General features: G+C 41.2%; 1 protein-coding gene across 10 annotated transcripts in view; it reads left to right on the forward strand.

Annotated features, from left to right (window-relative positions):
• The window catches only part of SKIP (Shal K[+] channel interacting protein), a 159348-nt gene that overhangs the window by 51149 nt on the left and 89768 nt on the right, over positions 1 to 18431 (forward strand). The window contains exon 3 of one of the 10 annotated variants that reach the window (XM_015171603.3): positions 17010 to 17974. The exons of the other annotated variants lie outside the window; for them this stretch is intronic. Coding sequence (XP_015027089.1) covers positions 17010 to 17072 — 63 coding nt within the window. The 3' untranslated portion in view covers positions 17073 to 17974. Of the gene's footprint in view, positions 1 to 17009; positions 17975 to 18431 lie in introns of those variants that run through there. 10 annotated transcript variants of the gene reach the window in all.

Raw genomic sequence — 18431 nt, forward strand, 5'->3', positions numbered from 1 at the left:
CAATGTTAATAAAAGCGAATATGGGTGTTGGCGTCCTGCTAAGGTGACGCTGTTACAGCTATAGTTGCAGTCTTTTACTTATGTTAAAAATGTAAACTTTAAGCTGCTCAAACAAAACTGTTAGTGACAATGTTAATATTAATTTGGACTACTCTTTTATCATTTTCTCTCCTGGTTGAGCAGAAGAAGCATTTTTAATGAGGATTGACGAATTTATTTCATTGCCTAAAAAAAATGGAAACCTTTCCATATTTCAGGAAGCTAACATTTATTTTAAGGTACTGCGCGTTATATAACCATTTTCTGCTGCGATAGCCATTAAAAGGTATCCCGACACTTTCTGTAGACAGTTTAATGGAAGAGTGAGAACTGTCAACTATGATGTAGCTAGACACAGGAATTTTGTCCAAACGAGACCCGTCCTAAGGTTAGCGCCAAAAAGTTTTGGCTGCATGCATTGGTTGCATTTCGGTTGCCTTGGGGTCGATTCCTTGTGATCCGTTTGGGAGCATGTTGTCATATTTTGCATGCGCTAGACGACAGCCACAACGATGTAGGCAGGGCGGGGCGGGGCACAAGACGGAATGAGACAAGCCGAGACGAGGAAGTTTGCGATGTTGCTGGCTTACACTAAACGACATAAGCATAAATCTCACTTACCTACAACTTGATTTACTCACTGCATGCTACAGGCTCATGGCCTCATGGCTCATGGCCCCATGCCACATAGCTCATGCCACGTTACGTTTTACGTTGCGACGTCATAACGAATGTGCGCCTGTCAGCATTTCAACTTTGCGCCATTTATGTTGGTCAACCGCCTGGAGTTGGACTTGGAGTTGGAGTTTGGTGATTTGGGCACGGGTGTGGGTGCTTCGTCCACGTTTTCTACATAACACATATATGAATTTTGCATCTGCAGACACTGCTGCGCGCCTACCCTGCTGTCTATCAGGCCCATCTCCAGCTACAGCTCCAGCTGTCTGTCTGTAGGTCTTGGGGGTCTTCAGTCAAGCCGTAGGCGTAGCGTTGCCTTTTTTTTTTGCCCCTCTGTGATTTTGGGGTACACCTACATCACATTTGTGTTTATTTCCTGTTTGATGGTGGTCCTCACTTCTTATGATTCATTTGGCAATTTGAGGCGTATGACATTTGATATAAATGTTGAGCGCTCAGCTCGGCCTCAGTTGGACCTGGAGCTGGAGTTGTTGTTGAGTGATTGAGTTGGCCTCGGCATGCGAACCGGATTTGCATAATATACGCCTGTCTGTGTGCCACGTTGGACAGTTTTAATGATGGTTTGTGGTCTAGACTAACAGATGCGACTTCACCGCGCCGCTGAAAGCTGGCAGCAGCTTTCTCATGACACGCCGTGTCGCCATAAACCAGCTGCCGGAATTGTTCGACAATACGCACTTGAGGCCAGGGCTAATCATGTTGCAAACTCAGCTTATTGTTGTTGCCGTGCTGTTTCTGTTGCAGCCACACCTTGCCACTAAATACCTGTGGCCATTAGAAGCACACAAATCATGGCACACAGACTTTGGGACGAAAGAATAGAGTGGGAGACCACAACACCTGCACAGTTTATCACCAGAGCCGACTGTGTAGACGGAGCAAAAACCAATTTGGAGCACTTTTGTCTGCACACACACACACACACACACGCACGCACGCACATCAACTCACCCACACTCTGCTGAAGCCAACGACAACTGGAAATTTAGTTGTTAAAGTCAAACAATTTCAACAATATTTCTGCGCATAAATTGCAGTTGCAGTTGCAGTTTCTGGTGCTATTGCCTTTTCCCTACTTTGACATTGTGGCCGCAACAACAAGAGCAACAGCAACAGCAACAATAAAAACATTTACAACGGCGTCCTTTGCGACTGTTTTGTGACTGTTGCTCCCCATTTTTGTTGCAAGTTGAGTTGAGAGTTGCTGCCGCTGCGGCTGCCGCTGCTTGTTGCCGTTTTGGGTCATAAATTTCGCCACGGCGACATTTCGGCATTTTTCCAACATGTTACTTGCTGCTCGCTGCTGGGGCAGCTTCCAAGTGAATTATGCGCACATATATATATACATATATGTATATATATATATATATATATATATATATATAAATATATACGTATATGCAACACAATGTGCCTGAATGTTGGTTTGTAATGCCGCCCTGCGGTGCTTAATTACTTGCAGATAAGACAAGCCAAAACGCCCATAAGACCCGCCCCAACATCCAGCTGGAGAACTGGACAAATCCGCAAATGATGATGATGATGCATCATACTCAACAGAGATATAGATAGATAGAGACAGAGACAGATAAAGAGAGAAAGAGCGAGTTGAAGTGGATCCGAGCAGCAATTGAATGACAAGATTCAGTTTCAATCTAATTACTTGCAAATAAGCCGCAATGCATTTGCCACACCCTCCCGCCAGCAGAACGACTCATCTATGGCATTACATTTTCATTAGACCGAGTGTCTCTGGGTGCAGAATCCAGTTGCAGTTAGCTGCAGCAGCAAGTTGCATCAACTGCTGCCTGCCCATTGGCTGCTTAATTAATTTCCGAGTGCCACGTGTGAGTGTCCAATATCCGTATGCAATCAAAACTGCAACCACAATGTGCTTAAGCGCCAGTCGAACGGACGGTCGGGCAGACAGGCAGACAGGCAGACACACGGACACCGACGGCTGCACATACACTTCCTTATCTTTAGCTGCCTCTGGCGGCTGGTCAGCGCTTTGAAGCGCGCCCATCAACCGGGTTTTCGCAAGCATATCAGTTTTCATAATTGGCACTGGCAGCACTGACATTCTCGTCTCATCAACAACCTACTCCGCTGCGTTGTCGTTGTTCTTGTTGTTGTTGTTGTTTTTGTTGTTGCGCAAACACTTCATGTTCATGCTACCCACTCGAGTGGACATTTGAGCCTTGCTCTTTATATATATTTAAGCCATTGCCATTGCAAATGTGTATCTGTATCTGAATCCGTGTCCAAGTCTGCAACTGTGTCTGTATCTGTGCCTGTGTCTGAGTTGTTGTATCTGCGTCTGATACTTGTGCATGTGCAGCATCATCACCTCATTTAGATATGCGATATGCAAACCTTTGCCTGCCTGCGCTTTCGGGCAGCTTCTTCTTTCTTCTCTGCTCAGCTCGTCGCTTGAACTTGACCCTGGGGCTAAGCCAGCCGCTGAACATGCGCCTTAAATGCTTTGGAGCTCGAGAGATACGTACACCAGGCGTTGTCCGGCCAACGCGCTGCACTCAATGAAATGAATTGGTTGACATTAGTTGTTGTCGTTGTCGTCGTTGCTTTTGCTTTTGTTGTTGTCGCTTGTTGTTGTTGTTTATGCTTTGCATTTCAGTCGTATTTTGCCTAGAATGAAATCTTATACACGTATGCGATATGACGGAACTGTTGCACAAAAGGTGTGAGAATTGAGACAACAGCTGCAGCTGAGCTGCCTTTAATAGGCATATATGTCGGATTGTTGTGGAAATAAGATAGAAAAGAGGCTTAAGGTAGCTGCAGTGCCGCGAAATTATCTAAAAATATGTATAGACTATCAAAAGAGGGAAACAAGTTGTAATACTGTAGTACTATTTACAGAAGAAGGATAAACATAATGTAGATATATAAAGGCCTAGTGCAGAAATAGTACATTACGAGCTATAACAGTTAAGAATATTAAAAATTGAATGTAACTTGTAATTGTAATAATAAATAAAAAAAAGTTGTATTATTGCAGTAATTTATAAATATTAAAGACTTTCTGACATTCCGGTTAGGCTTTCTCGAAATAAGTCCACATAAAATTATTATTATAATTTTTATTATTATTTATATAATATTAAATGACTAGGTCAGTCAGACAACTCATCTACGTAGAACAGCATGAAAAAAACATTTACATTTCAAAAATAGCAAAAGCATATTTTAAATTTTATGACAAGGCGAATAAAATTTCCCATCAGATCGTGCATGTATGCTGACAATTTAGATTATTTTTGATTTCTCTTAACTAGCCACAAGAATCCACACGAAGTCATGTTCGGTTCTAGCACAATTATTTCCATCTGTCTGACCCAATCAAAGAGTTGTCGCCTTCACAGCTGTCTCCGCTGCAGCTTCAAGCAATTTATATCAATTTTCCAACTGAGGGCTTGTTCGTTTTTAGCCCCTTCTCACACCCGATGCACACACCCACACGAACCTCCCGCTCTGGCCACTCTCACTCTTTCATGCTTCGCTTTCTTTCGCTCTCGTCAAACATTCCCAAGCACTCAGCGCTAACTAATTTCGCATGCCGGGCCACTTCATTTGGGAGGGGGCAGTCCAAAGCCAGACAAAATGCATATGAAACTTAACACTCCCCCCCATGTAGTTCACGCCCCCCTGCGCCCTGTTTTCCCATCAAGCCAGCTCCATTTGCGCACAAGTGCGCGACTGCTGCTCAACCCAATTCCATATGCATATAGTTGGAGCCCATGTATGTATTTATGTCGTTGGGGATTCATATCCGCAGTATGTTAAAACGAATAGCGAATTGCACCGTGTGTAGCTCCGCTCACCCCTCCTTGCACTTGTCTTAAATGACATAATTTACGGCATAGCGCAGCGCCCGTTACGCCCACCCAACTGACGTCGCTAAAAATTATAAATAATAATTCCACTTGTACGAAATTACCAACATGCCCCACGCATTCACACACACACACACACGGAGAGACAGACAGACACGACTATAACCATTCGTATTCATTGCGCCATTTTCTTGACTGCCTCTGCCAGCCTATTTCTCTCCCATCTGTCTGCTTGTCTCTCTGTCTATATGTCTGGCTCTGGCTGCTCTTATTGCCAAATAAATTCGTGCAGCAACGAAAATGAAATGTGTAAAATATGTTGCCCCGACCAACAGTGCAGCAAGCAGAGAGACTCCGCCCGAGTCTCGACTGCAGCCTCATTCCTGGACTTTGGCTAGGCAGTTGCCGTGGCAAATATTATTGTTTTTTTTTTGGTATACCCAGTACCCATAAAAGTTGCAAAAGCAAGAGTATGTTGCAGTTGTTCAAATATATGTCATAGGCAACTGCAGGGAATTCTTCATATACATATATTGTGTGTACATATAGTCTTGATCTCCGAACGTCCGTTTAACTGTGTGCTTGAAGGGCTAAGAACAATATAGAGGTATTTACTTAGACTGAATTTTGCACATAAAGTTGAAGAGTTCAAATAGAATATGAAGCAGAGCTAAATTAAGTAATTTCGAACTATCAAAAAATAATTAATCGTGTGATAGTCAAAGTCGATAAATATTTATTTTTCTTTGTGATACCTTGCCTGACATCATTTATTTTTATTTTTAACCAAATGGCAGAAGAATACACGATGTGCCTCAGGTCACATGTGAATGTGGAGCTGATTACAGGCTATCTGGCGGTCGGGCATCCTTGCCAAGCATACTGCCGTATTTTTTTTTTATATGTTTTCACTTTTTGCCTGCATGTTGCATAGTTGTGTTGTCGGCGACCCCAGTTCGGCCTTAATTAACTGCTTATGAATCTGCATATGCAGTCGCTGTAGTCGTCGTTGTCGTCATGCCCCTCCCTACTGGCCTACTCGCTTGTTGTGTAGGTGCTGCACAACAAAAAAAAAAAAACAACTACAAAAAAAAACAGGATGCTCATTTAAATATTTAATGAAGTGCTGTGTTGCAGTTGTGTCCGCTATAAAAGAAACACAAGCCAAAAAAAAAGAGTAAAAGAATTGGCTAATCATGCCACATATATCCTAGGCATATAGTGTGTGCATGTATTTGGCACATGTAACAGTTTTTTGTGCGCTTTTCATTTTCAGTTTTTCAGTCTTTCGGCCTGTAGCCACATTCGGGGCGCCTCTTGACCCATTTGCAGCAGCAGCAGCCGCCGCCCTTAAAGAGCGATGCGTTGTGTTTGATTAAATGCCAGCGTCCGGAGAGTGAGCTTGTGGCTTGGGCTTGCCAGGCACGTCTTTAATTAGAAAATAATTGCAAAAACCAAAACACACACATGCACGCATACACACGCACATTACACTAACATGGTCATCAAGAGTGGAGGACAACGGCGCCAGAGTCAGTCGCAGTGGCAGCCACAATTGATGGACATGCTGCTGACTGTTGGCAACGCAGCCTCGTTGCAAGCCTTGACACATGCCAAAACAGGCAATGGCCGACTGCTATGAGGCAGCATATTTTCTTTTTCTTTTGTTGTTGTTGTTGTTGTTGCTGCTGTCGCTGTTGTTACTTTTAGCTGACCAACGCCGCTCGCCGCATTACATGGCAACATTTGCAACACCTTTCAGTCAAGTTCGTCGTCTGTGGTTATTGGGCCTGCCCTTCTGCCTGGTTGGCATTGTCTGCTGACAGGCACTGTCTTGCGACCGCCTACACAGCGTGTTGCTGATTTTTGCAAAATTTATCTTACTTCAAGAGACAAGTTTGGCTGCGGTCTGCACTGTGGCCCCATGTTGTTATCATGTGACATATGTGCATCAACGCCCCATGTTTGTTTTTCACAGACGCTGTCAAAGCCAAGCAAAAGGGGATCGACGATGGGGACAGGGGCGATCTATGCTGACAAGGCAAGCAATTTGATTGGCAAATGGCAATGCGTAGACAACACGACGTATGCGTAATTTGACAAGTCTTAAATTGAAAACTCAACTTCCGCGTGCTGCGCCTAATTGGCTGAGCATGGCTCAAAGTCTGCTGACAATTAAGCAGCCAACTCAAAGCAGAGCAGCTCAGTTACTTAGCTTGCAAGCCTTTTGTCCACTTGCAGCTCACATATGAGGCTGTTCCTGCTCCTGTTCATCCTGGGGTGCTTGAACTCCAACACCAACTGGTAGGCATTTGCCAGTCGACTGCCAGGCCTTTTGTGTTTTTTCGGCAATAAACTAATGAGCGACAAAATGCAAAGAGCCAGACGTAGACAAGAGATGCACAGCACTCACAGCTAGTTGGTAGTTGGTAGTTTCACCTAATGCCAACCTCCTGGACAGACATTCACACTTGGCATGCGAGAGACTGTGTGTCCAACTGTCGCCCCGTGTCGACTGGCTTAATTAGAAGCCTAAGTTAGTTAGATGCCCCAGACAACTCGCAACAGTGGCACTGTGCAGTTTGCACTATTAACCCCTTATGCTCGCACTGTCTCTCTCTCTCTCTCTCTCTCTCTCTCTATCTATCTACCTCTCTTTTACGTGTGTCCCTAGCTGCAAGCCTGGCCGTATCCATTTAGCAATTTAGCCGCACACCCACTCACTGAAAATGCCTTTGCCATTGGTGTTGCCTCCATGCGATATGTCCATCAGTCGTTTGCTCGTTTGCCTGCGCGCTCATTTAATTAACAGTCGCGCGCCACGCCAAGCCACGTCGCGGCCGAGTCAGGCAGCAGGCGGTGCAACCATGCCACGGCTTTGCTCTGGAGGCTGTGCCAAGAAGGCGTGTTGCATCTTTGGGCGGGCGCGGCAACCAATTCTTTTTTGCGCTGCCTTTATTATCTTTTTTTTTCTGCTGCTCCTATACAGATATATATACATATATATATATGCGAACCCGTGCTCATCTGCAACAACTTGCATGTTTTTTTAATTATGAATTATCGTTGTGCTCTTTGCCTTACTCGACAGACTGGCTGACTGACTGACTGAGTGACTGGCTCATACCAAAGCTTGTTGCATTTAAATGACATAATTATGGCGCATAAAGAAAACTCCCACCCAACAACAGCAACAACAAAAGCAGCAGCAGCAGCAAACCCTGGCACCGGCGACGGCGGCATCTCAAAGCCAGCTCCAGCTCCAGTTGAGCTTTAGCTCCAGGTCCATTTCCTTTTTGGGATCCCACATGCCATCGCTTAACAATGGCCAAATGCACTTTTCAGCTACTCTATTTGCCCCGCCCGGTCGCATCGAGGCAAATTAAATTTTGCGAACTTCAGCAGACAACTTGAAAGTGCAGCCCATAAAAAAAATTGTGTTTCTATTTATATTGTATAACAATTTTTATTTGCACGTCAACCACTTGAGTACCACAGGCAGTCAACCCTTTGCCTCACGTTCTCTTACTCTCACTCTGTGTCCAAAGAGCTCAGCTCTCTATAACCAAAAATAAAATCCAGCAATTAAAATGTCATATATAGAATACAGAATACTCTGCAGTTGCGTAAGAAGCAAGAAATATAAGGTTTTGGCAGAAATTAAAACTTATTTCTAAGAACTTGGTGGATGCATTAAAAAAAAAATAGAGTTTCCTTATAAAACTTAGTTTCAAGCGATTGATATCTAAGTATATTTTTGTAATAATAAAAGCCGTACGAGTAATAATTATGCAAAAGACGAACAAGTAGCATCCAATCAGTCATGGCTTTAAAGAATCGTGTTATCTGTATAATGTTCGAGATTTTCTTTCTTCACTCTGCAACATACCTAGTCAGAATTTTGTAATACCCTTCACAAAGCAAGCTAAAAGACTAGTCAAAAAATACAGAAAATAAAATTAAATAAGAATTTGGAAAATTGAAAGCGTATTTGAGCGTTAAGGCGCATATTACGTGTGCAAATATCAACATTTTATTTCAATTTTTAGCCAATTTTTCCGGCAGCCACTTGTAAAAACCATTTTCATTATGAGTGGCAGTGGCCAAAAAAAAAGCTGAACAAAAAAATTAAATAAAATGAAATTGCAAGGGACGGCACCAAATTTCATATCGATTTGCGCAGTCAATGGCCTAAACAAATAAAATGATGAGCGTCAATGAAGCGAGTGGCAAAATTTTTGACTCAGCGATGGGCAGGGGAGTCAAGTTGATTGAGGGCGTGTGTGAGTGGCCAGCTTAGTATATATACGCAAGCGTCTACAGTAGTCTGTGGTTATTTGCAACGAAGAGTGGTGTGATTTTAACAAGACTGACCCAGCCAAAAGTGTTCGCTTCACGTTTGTAGTTTTCTGGTAAATGTTGTTGCTTTTAGGCAGCAACTACTGTAGATCAATTAAAATATAACATTTTTATCCTTTTGTAGCACGCTTTAGTGCATTTGCCTCGAAGCTTGCGACTTAATTGAAAATGATTTTGTTTTACGTTAGAATACGGAAATATGTGTCACATGTTAAAAGAAAATTCTTACAAAAAGAACCACGTTGTTGGGCCTTAAAGCCGAACAGCCAAGCTGGATAGCCTGCAGATTATGTTAACTGAATGCACCAGTGTTTAGGCCAATGCAAATGACACATAATTACGCACAAAAAGACATAAGTATATGTATATAGACTTTTTTAATTGCAATTAAAAAGCTTCAGCTTAACCCGCAAAAAAATCGCTAATTAACTATCGATTGGTTTTAATGCACTCCATTGGTTAATGTGTTTTTCGCTTATTTTTATGTGCCTTTTTTTTTTAGTATGCTGCCAAATATTACAGAACAATTATAATTATTGAAAATGTTTTGTAATTAAGCATGCATGACCACAAATTTGCATTAAAATTGCTTGCATTATTAGCAGCAGTTACCCAAAATTCCTCTGGACTCTCCTCCCACCAAAATAATAAAGCGCTTTTTTAAGCTGCTTAATGGAAAATGTGAAAATCGCGCACAGGCTTAGTGCAGGCATTTTATTTTTAGATTTATATGTATTTTTTGCCTTATCGTTTAAGCGTTAAATTAGTAATTGAAATGGCAAATTAATGCGGTGTTCAGGTGGAAATTATATCCCAAGCAATTATGAAATAACAGCGGATATCCAGAGCTGCTGCTCTGGTTAAGCTATGATATCATGTGTATGTCCGGCAAACTTCAATTATTAATTAATTACATATATTGATTTGCTCTGCTTTTGTCATTTATGTTTTGCTAATTAGTCTTGTTAAGATTTAGCACTAAGATAAATGGCTTGGAAAAGCAACGATGCCCATTACCTAAAGTTGCGCTAGGTATATGAAACCTGAGCAGCCTTTAGCAGCAATCGCAGTTATTTTGTTCAGCTTAAAGAGCTGCCTTTAAGTGCAATTCGCACGTCTAGCTGAAGGAAGTACTATTAAAGTATTTAAACAAACAAGTAGGTTTCTGCTTATCTGAGTTTGAAAGTCTTTTGGCTTATTCATACTGGAAATTTATTCTTATAACTATAGCAGCATGACGCAGCCATTTGTTTTCGTTTGCAGGGTATCTACTAGCCCAGTTTTACAATTTTCTAACGTCCATCCTAGCCGCTTGTAGGGTGGCTGGCCAAGCCATCCATCAATTGGCATTGACAAAAGGCTATGCGCAAATTATGTTATGCATGGGTTTACTCAGCGGCCCCTTTCCTAGCCCCCCGACTCCGCCCATGTGCTTTGCACCCCTCTCCGAATGTGTTAATGAGCTTTAACGATGGCAACCGAGAAGTAGGCAACACTTTGCGTGAATTTTAATTCAGCTGCCACAGTTAAGCTGTGGCGAGCCTTGCTGTGCAGGCCGTTAACTTGTCCGCAAAGCAACACCTACGTCGCTTGATTTATGAGCTTCTAACGGCACACTAGCACACACGCACACACACACACACACAATATAAACAGGGCCTGTCAAATCTGCAGTGAAATAAACTTTGCATCCCTGCTGGCATTTTTATATGCTTGCTATAAACTAACATTTAATGTGCACCAGTAGCAGCACTAACTGCCACTCCCCCGCCCACATGCCCCATATACCTTGCACCGCCCGCTTAGCTTGTCTGGAGTCTCATTGTCGTAATGCATAAAAACGCACTAAAATGTTCCCACGCAATTAATTCAGAGTTTTTCGTACTTTTTGTTTACTTAATTGGTAAACATTTTGTTACATTTTTATGGGCGTCAAGGTGGAGCACTCAACGCGGAATACCACATGCAGCACACACATAACCCACACACAAACACAAACACACTTAGAAATAGACCAATTTAATATTCCATTTTTATTGTTAGCTGACGCTTTTGCCCTTTGTTAATTAAAACACAAAAACACGTGCAAAGCGAATAAAAAATTAACAGAATTTCCCGAAGTTTTGCCCAAAAAGCGTCACTTGCTGCTGCCAATAAAATTACCAAAAATATTTTCGTTTTTTTTTCACGACTTTTTAAATTTTTATTTTTTTATTTTCGTAATTTTGTTGATACAGTCCATAAATGCAATGTGAATTTAATCCTTTTAACGCCGCGCTTTCATTACATTACTGTAAATTTGGTTTACAAAATTGTAAAGGCCGCTGCAATTTGGCTTTTACTTTTTCTTGTGTACGAGGGGCAAGGGCTGGCCCCAAAAAATGCAAAAAAATTCCTTTGTTGAGGGGGTTGGTCATAGCACATAGCTGCCGTTTACTTCTATGTGGATTTCATGTTGGTTTTGTTAGCATAACTGAAATTGTGCGCCATTTTTTTATATGTCTGCCTTTATTTTCGTATTGCTGCTACCCCTTTTTATACGCTCTCAGAGGATAATCTAATTTTGCCATGACATATGTAACGCATACAAACTTACATATCCGATTCCAAAAAGTATATATTTATATATATTCCTAATCGCTGGTAATTTCCGAGCTGATATCGTCAATTCGTATGTCTACTTATACGCGGAATATTGCTCTTAAAGCTAATGTGATATGTTATCCGTTCTCGCCACTTCTACATCATATCTTTTTCAAAATGCTTCTGTTTTTATGATGTATATGACTGTAAGGGTATTTAATCTTCGGCATCTTGCGTTTTAAGTTCAATTTTTTTTGTCATTTTACTGTGTTGGTTTTGTTGTAGGTCGTTATGTAGAAAACAATTTCATGTGCCTTTTTTGTAGCTGCTTTTCCATCGTTTCTTGCTGTTGGTGATGGCGCAACATTTTGTGGCTGGCAAAAATATGCGTGCGCCAGTATAGTAGGTATAAATGATGTAAAATATATATCAGCATTAGGGTGATTCGGGCAACCAAATGAAAAATTATTAAATATGTGATTAATATAAGGAACGATAAACGACATTAACAATTGCTTAAGTCAATTACCAAGCAAGTAAAATAGCTTAATTTATTTGTTTATTTAAAAAACAATAAACTTAAAATATTTCGATCAACAATGGAGATAAAAAAGTTTTCTAAATAATTGTTTTGATAGAGATAAGATAGAGATTATAAAACATTTAATTTACTAATATACAAAAACAAGTTGCGCTTTATATAATTGGCACCATTTTATTTCTTTGCCGCCTTTATAAAAATCTTGGGTGATCAAAGAGGCGCTAACCTGAGTCACCCTGCTGCTCACGTAAATAAAATGGTTAATATGCGCCCACATTCGTCCTTTACACTCGTACTATTTGTGTTTCATGGCCGCATTCAATGCCAAAAATATGTAAAATTTTGGTTTCCCACCAAACCCAAATGCAAAGAATGTTTCGTTATGGCTCAGAGTAGAAAAAAAGTAAAAAAAAAAACAGCGCATATCCGACATAAGCATCAAATTATAAGAGATGCACAATGCTGCTTTTACAAAAATAGAGAGGGTTAAGAACAACCGAGACAACTAAAAAATCAAGTATACGCAGCGTCAGACAAATGCGATGCAGAGGCAGGCAAAAAAAAAAAACATCTTGCCAAGCTGTTTGTTGCATGAACGCAACTCATATTTGTGAAATTCCGTAATGGCAACGCGGTGGCACGTGTTGTTGTTGCTGCTGCTGCTGTTGCCATTCTTATTGCCGATGTGCTGCATACAGCAAATTGCATTAAAATGAAAGCTGCTTCTGCAGACTGGCTCTTTAAAGCGCTGAAATTAAAAATTAAACTTAAATGAGTTTTGCTGCAGTTGTACTGCTGCTGTTATTGTTGTTGCTGCACTGCTGGTGGTCGCCGCATGTCACGGCGACTGCGGTTTATGCTGAAATTCACCTTGAATGCAGTCAGCTTTACCTGTTGGCAGCTGATGGTGCGGCCAAAAACCGCACTTGAAAAAAATTAAAGAAAAATACCAACGAAAATCTTGATGCAATTATTCATACACACATACACCAACTCATTCATACACGCACAGTCAAATGCTAAGGTGAAGGTGTGTGCCCGACGGCAACAGCTGCCAAGTCAGCGGATGTAGGGCAAGGGGTACACAGCACAGCACATGGTTGCGGGGCATTTGCGATGCTCGCAATTGACTGACAGTTTTTGGCCCAGCTCAGACATTTTTAAATGCGAAATTCATTTGTCATGCTTATAATTGTCTCACTCGAAGCAAATTGCAGCGTTTTTGGGGGCAGCCGAGGATCGTTTGGGGCTGGCAATTTTAATGAAATCGTTGCAATCCAGCCAACTTTGATGCCAGCCAGCCAGTCAGCCAGCCAGCCAGCCAGCCGGCCAACCAGCCAGCCAGCACGTATCTTAACCAACTCTTGTTGGAGCGCCTGTGTGGCCGGGTCCGAATTGCTGTCAGTAATTATGCTTAATTTTTTTCGGGCCGTTGTTCGCGGCTTTGTGGCGTCTGGTGCAGTGAAAGGGCATTTGTGGCAGTTGAAACATTTATTTTGATATTTGCCGGACTCGACTGTAGATCGCAGCAGTTCGAATTCTTGGCAAGAGCTGCTGTTTTGCCTTTATATTAAGTTGTTTGGCAGCTGCTGCATTTGCAGTTTAAAATTGAATAATGAACGCCCATTTGCTTTTATGACATTTCGATAATGATGATTGTGTTTTGTTGTGCGTCCAGTGTGTGCGTGTGTGTTTAATGCCTTTGTTGTGGCATTATCTTTATAAGGCAAACAAATTGTTGTTATTTGGCCACAACCGCGACTGATTGTGAGAGTCAGCCAGACAGATACAGACACAGATACAGACAAACAGATACAGATACACTTCACCACAAGTCATTCAGTTGGGCTACGCGGGTAATTCGATGCGTCGAGAAATCGTATAAATCTTGCACTTTAATTCCCAGGCAACAGCAGCCGGCGCAGCGCAGCGCAGATCAAAAGTAACCTTAAGTAAAACAAACTGAAATCGATCATGATTGAAATCAAGCAGAGCACACACTCTACAAAAACACACACACACACATACACACACACATACACATGAGCACACACTCTTCGTAATGCCGAGTGTTTTGTGAAACATCAACATTTTGACAGGCACACAAATCCTCTTGAAATGAGATTTATAAAACACTGAGCAGACGCAGCATAAAACAAAATGAGGAAAAAAAGTAAATGGGAACTATAAGACAAAAAAAGAGTCGAAGGCAAAAAGAGCAAAGTCATTGTCAGCGTTGCGCTTGGCTGCGAAATCAGTAAGGCAAACAAAACAAAAGGCTGCCACAGAATGTGGCAGAGCTGACTGGATCGGACCGGGCCGTGCCGGGTCGGGCTGTGCTGGGCTGGGCCGCAGCTTTAATGTGTAACATGTAGCCAAGTTACCGGCGTGTTGCCGCAGCCGCATTTGTGGGCCATTGCTGTTGTTGCCTCATGTTGTTGTCGTCGCTCGTATTTATTTTCATTTTGAAGACATTGTAGTGTCATTTCAGCAACGACTTGTCCAGCCGACCGCAGCATGAAAAGCAAATAAAACTCCAACATGCGAGTTGCAACCGACCGATGCTCTCATTATATCTGTCTCTTTCACTTATGCCGAAAACCCAAACCGAAGCGATCTCATTCAATCCGTGTAAAAATCCAGCCGCGCTGCAGCTTTTAATTAAGCCAAAGAGCAACTGGTTGCCCAGCTATGACTACGACTACAGGCCCAACTCCGACTCCAGCTCCAGTTCCAGCTCCGTCTGTGTTTTTGATTTCTTGGCAATTTCTGCCCTGTGCGCAGCAAAAGAAAAAAAGAAAAACAGAAATAATTTATCTGCGCGTAAGCCGCATATGTATCTGTATCTGGCGGCCGTATCTGTATCGTAAGCCGTATCTGTAACTGCAATATGTATCTGCGCGCCTTGTCTTGCTTGATTTTCTGTTGTATTTTTTTCGTTTTTTTTATATTTATTTTATTTGATTTTTTTTTTATTTTATTTTGTTTTTGTTTGTTCAAGTCTCTCACGACGCGGCGCTGCCCCGCTGAGCGTCAACACCCCAGCCTCAGCCACAGTCACGGCTATGGGAGCCACTCAGTGCCACAACTGCCCCCTGCCTGTCTCCTACTATCGCCCTGTCCACTCGCTTCGCACAGCATCACGTTCATGCGTGGCCACATTTTTTTGTTGTTGTGCCTGCGTTTTGTTCGTTTTTATGGCAATAATTGCAACTTGATGACTTAATTGCGGATGCAACTTGTTTTCCAACCTCCAAGCGAACGGCGAACGGCGCATGGCCTGGAAATTGAATTTTTCCACCTGGCGTGCTACGGGCGCGCTCTTAAGCAGGATATGCTTCCATTATTATAGATACGTTAGCTAGGCTAGGCGAGTGTCGTAGTTGCAGGGGCATGGGGTCGGTATGTTTCGCTCATTGCATAAGCAAATAAAATTTCATTAATTTATGACTGCCAGCGGCGGGCAAGACAGAACCGAACAGCATCAGCAACAGCCACAACGATTCCTGCGGAACCAGCTACCCATTAGTTGAGTTCAGTTTGGAGTTTTTCAAGTTATTTTTATAATCGCAGCAACGTGACATTTATGCGAGTGTTCATGTAAATGATTATTACGTGCCGACTAGACCCTGCCCTATCCTAGCTGCCCCCCCTCCCCCTATACCCAACCAACACTCAAGAGTTGTTTGCAAAGTAGATTTCATGATTTATTGCCAGCTGTGTTGTGTTGTGTAGTTTGTGTCTGTCTTTGTCTATGCCTGTCTGTCTGGCTCTCTGTCTCTGCCAGCGCCAAAGTAATTTTATGTTTAATTAAAAAGTATTCTGCATCATTTGCCTGAGCCGCTTTGATGGACATTTGTGCTATTCACGCCGACTGATCTTTTTGTTGCTGTTGTTGTTTTTGCTGTTATTGCTTATATATTTAATAATAGTTAACATGATTTCTGTAGTTGCGGGGTGCCCATGTCTTGTGCTGTGCACGACTTTGATGTTCGCTTTGGTAATAACTAAATATGTTGCGTGGGCAATATTCAAATCAGTTTGACATGAGTTGCATTTAACAGCGAGAGAGATTGAATTGCCCCCTTGTAGCTCGAAAAAAAAAAACAAAGTGGGCAACGATAGACATGCGATACGGGATGAGAAAAATTATAGAGTTGCCTTTGAAGATCATCTAAAAGTACTTGACAGGCGCTAAGCTGATCAGTTATGCTAAACAGAAAATTAACATAGTCCTTTGGATTGATAAAAATGTTGTGATTGAGCTAAAAAAATCTGCATAATTACTACATTAGAAAGAGACTTGGATGTTACACCATAATGAAACATTTACCCTAATTTCTATTCCTTTTAAAATTTCAATTAGGAACTGCTAGTTTCCGAAGAATGAAATAATGGTATATGAAGATAAATACTGGTAAATTATGGAAAAGGGAAACAAATGTTAATAATAATTTATGAAAACTAGGTAATATTATTAATGATACTAATTGGAGGGGCAGATATAAAATTGACATCGACTAAAATAAGGAATATTACACATTGTACATAGAATTTCCTCAAATATTGATTAAAAATGCAATATCCATTTATCTGCCTCAGTATTTAACTTTGATCAAAATTAGCGCATTTAGGTTTCCTTAAATAAATTTATTAGCTACTGCTGCTTCAAGACTTCAAATGAACGCTAACTAATAAATAAAAATTGATATAATTTATGTTACAAAAGGAAATGTATTGAATATATTGAAATACGATCTATTTTTATATGTCTTACTCAATATAATGAACTATTGTTTACTTATTGAGCATCACCCGCATCAGCACATCACATTTAATTGCAATAAAAAAGCTTTTACTTCATAAAGAAGAATCCAAAGAAAAACAATTTAATTAACATTTCTGTGTTGCCCTTTTTTCTCTCATTTCAGGTAAGTTTCAAGCAAAGAACGAAGAACTTCATATCCGCAATAAAATCGAAACGTTTTGTCTGACGTGGGTTAAATTTAAAAGTAAGTGGCTCAAAATACGACTGCAACTGCAGAACAAAACTTCATATTGGACAGCAGCAACAGCAAAAACAAAAACAACAACAACAATAATAAAGGCAACAAAAATTGATAAGGCCCGCCCCGCTTCGTATGCAGTTTAAAAACTCATTTAGTGTCCAATCAAGCGGCCATAAAATAAAGTCAATAAATCAAGCATAAAAGTAACAAATGCACAGCCAACACTCAGATAACACATACTCACACACGCAGCGCTGCATTTCAATAAAATTCGATACGTTTTGGGGCATAAGCTCTCGAGTCCCAGTACCTTATCAAGGTGTGATGATCACTTGCGTGCCAGCGGCGCCTGACTTGCATTTCAGAGAGGCAAAGAGTCGCCTCACCCTGCCCTGCCTCACCACGCCTCAGCTCATCACACTTCGATCTGCTCTGGAGAATCAATAAAAATAAATCGAAATGTCACAGCGCTGCATGTTTTTAATAAGTGTGGGGTCCCGCAGCTCTACGCGAGTCTGATACAGAACTGTAAATGACATTGTAGACAGTTCATAGGAACTGAGGAACTCACCAGCTTGGCGAGCTGAAAATTTACATACTCGCTTCTAGTATATTAATTTCACAGCCTATGTTATTAGACGCTAAAACATATTGAATTACATAATGTTGAGTCGAAGAAAACACTTCGAAAGCAGCGGAAAAAAAATTAAAATCCAACAATCAATTGAATGTGCGCATAAATTTTAAAATGAGAAACGCGACGCAGCAGCGGACGCTGCCTCATTGTGCCCCAGCCAGCGGGTGGGCAATTCGGACGAGAGTGGACGCGCCCCAAGAGTCGTTACCAGTTTTTCAAAACCTACTGGGTATAACAAATTTGTCATAAAATGTGTAACCCGAAGACGCAGACATTTACTAGAGCATATATATATATATATATATATATATATATATATATATATATATATATATATATATATATATATATTCTTGATCACTCTGCATGTCTGGCTGCTGTCTCTTGTCTGAAAATCTATCTTCAGTCGTAGTTGGATTTTATCGCTATATGAATAGGCTGAAATAGAAATGATTCGTTTAGTATTTACTTCTTGTGGAAACCCGATTTTTGTTTTGATATATCTTGACTAAGCTTGACACTTACGATTATAATTGTACTCTCTAAATTAAGTTCATCATTGTCATCTTGTTATCATATAGTTCGTAATATGTTTCACCATGCACCTAGTATAGCTGCAACAACTGAACAAGTCGGACTACCTTCTAAATGCCTTGTCTTAAATCTTAATGGGAAAGGGTATTGAATCTTTGGTGTGCCGCAGTCAG

This window comes from Drosophila virilis, chromosome 2 (assembly GCF_030788295.1).
Source record: "Drosophila virilis strain 15010-1051.87 chromosome 2, Dvir_AGI_RSII-ME, whole genome shotgun sequence".
NCBI classification, from domain to species: Eukaryota; Metazoa; Arthropoda; class Insecta; order Diptera; family Drosophilidae; genus Drosophila; species Drosophila virilis.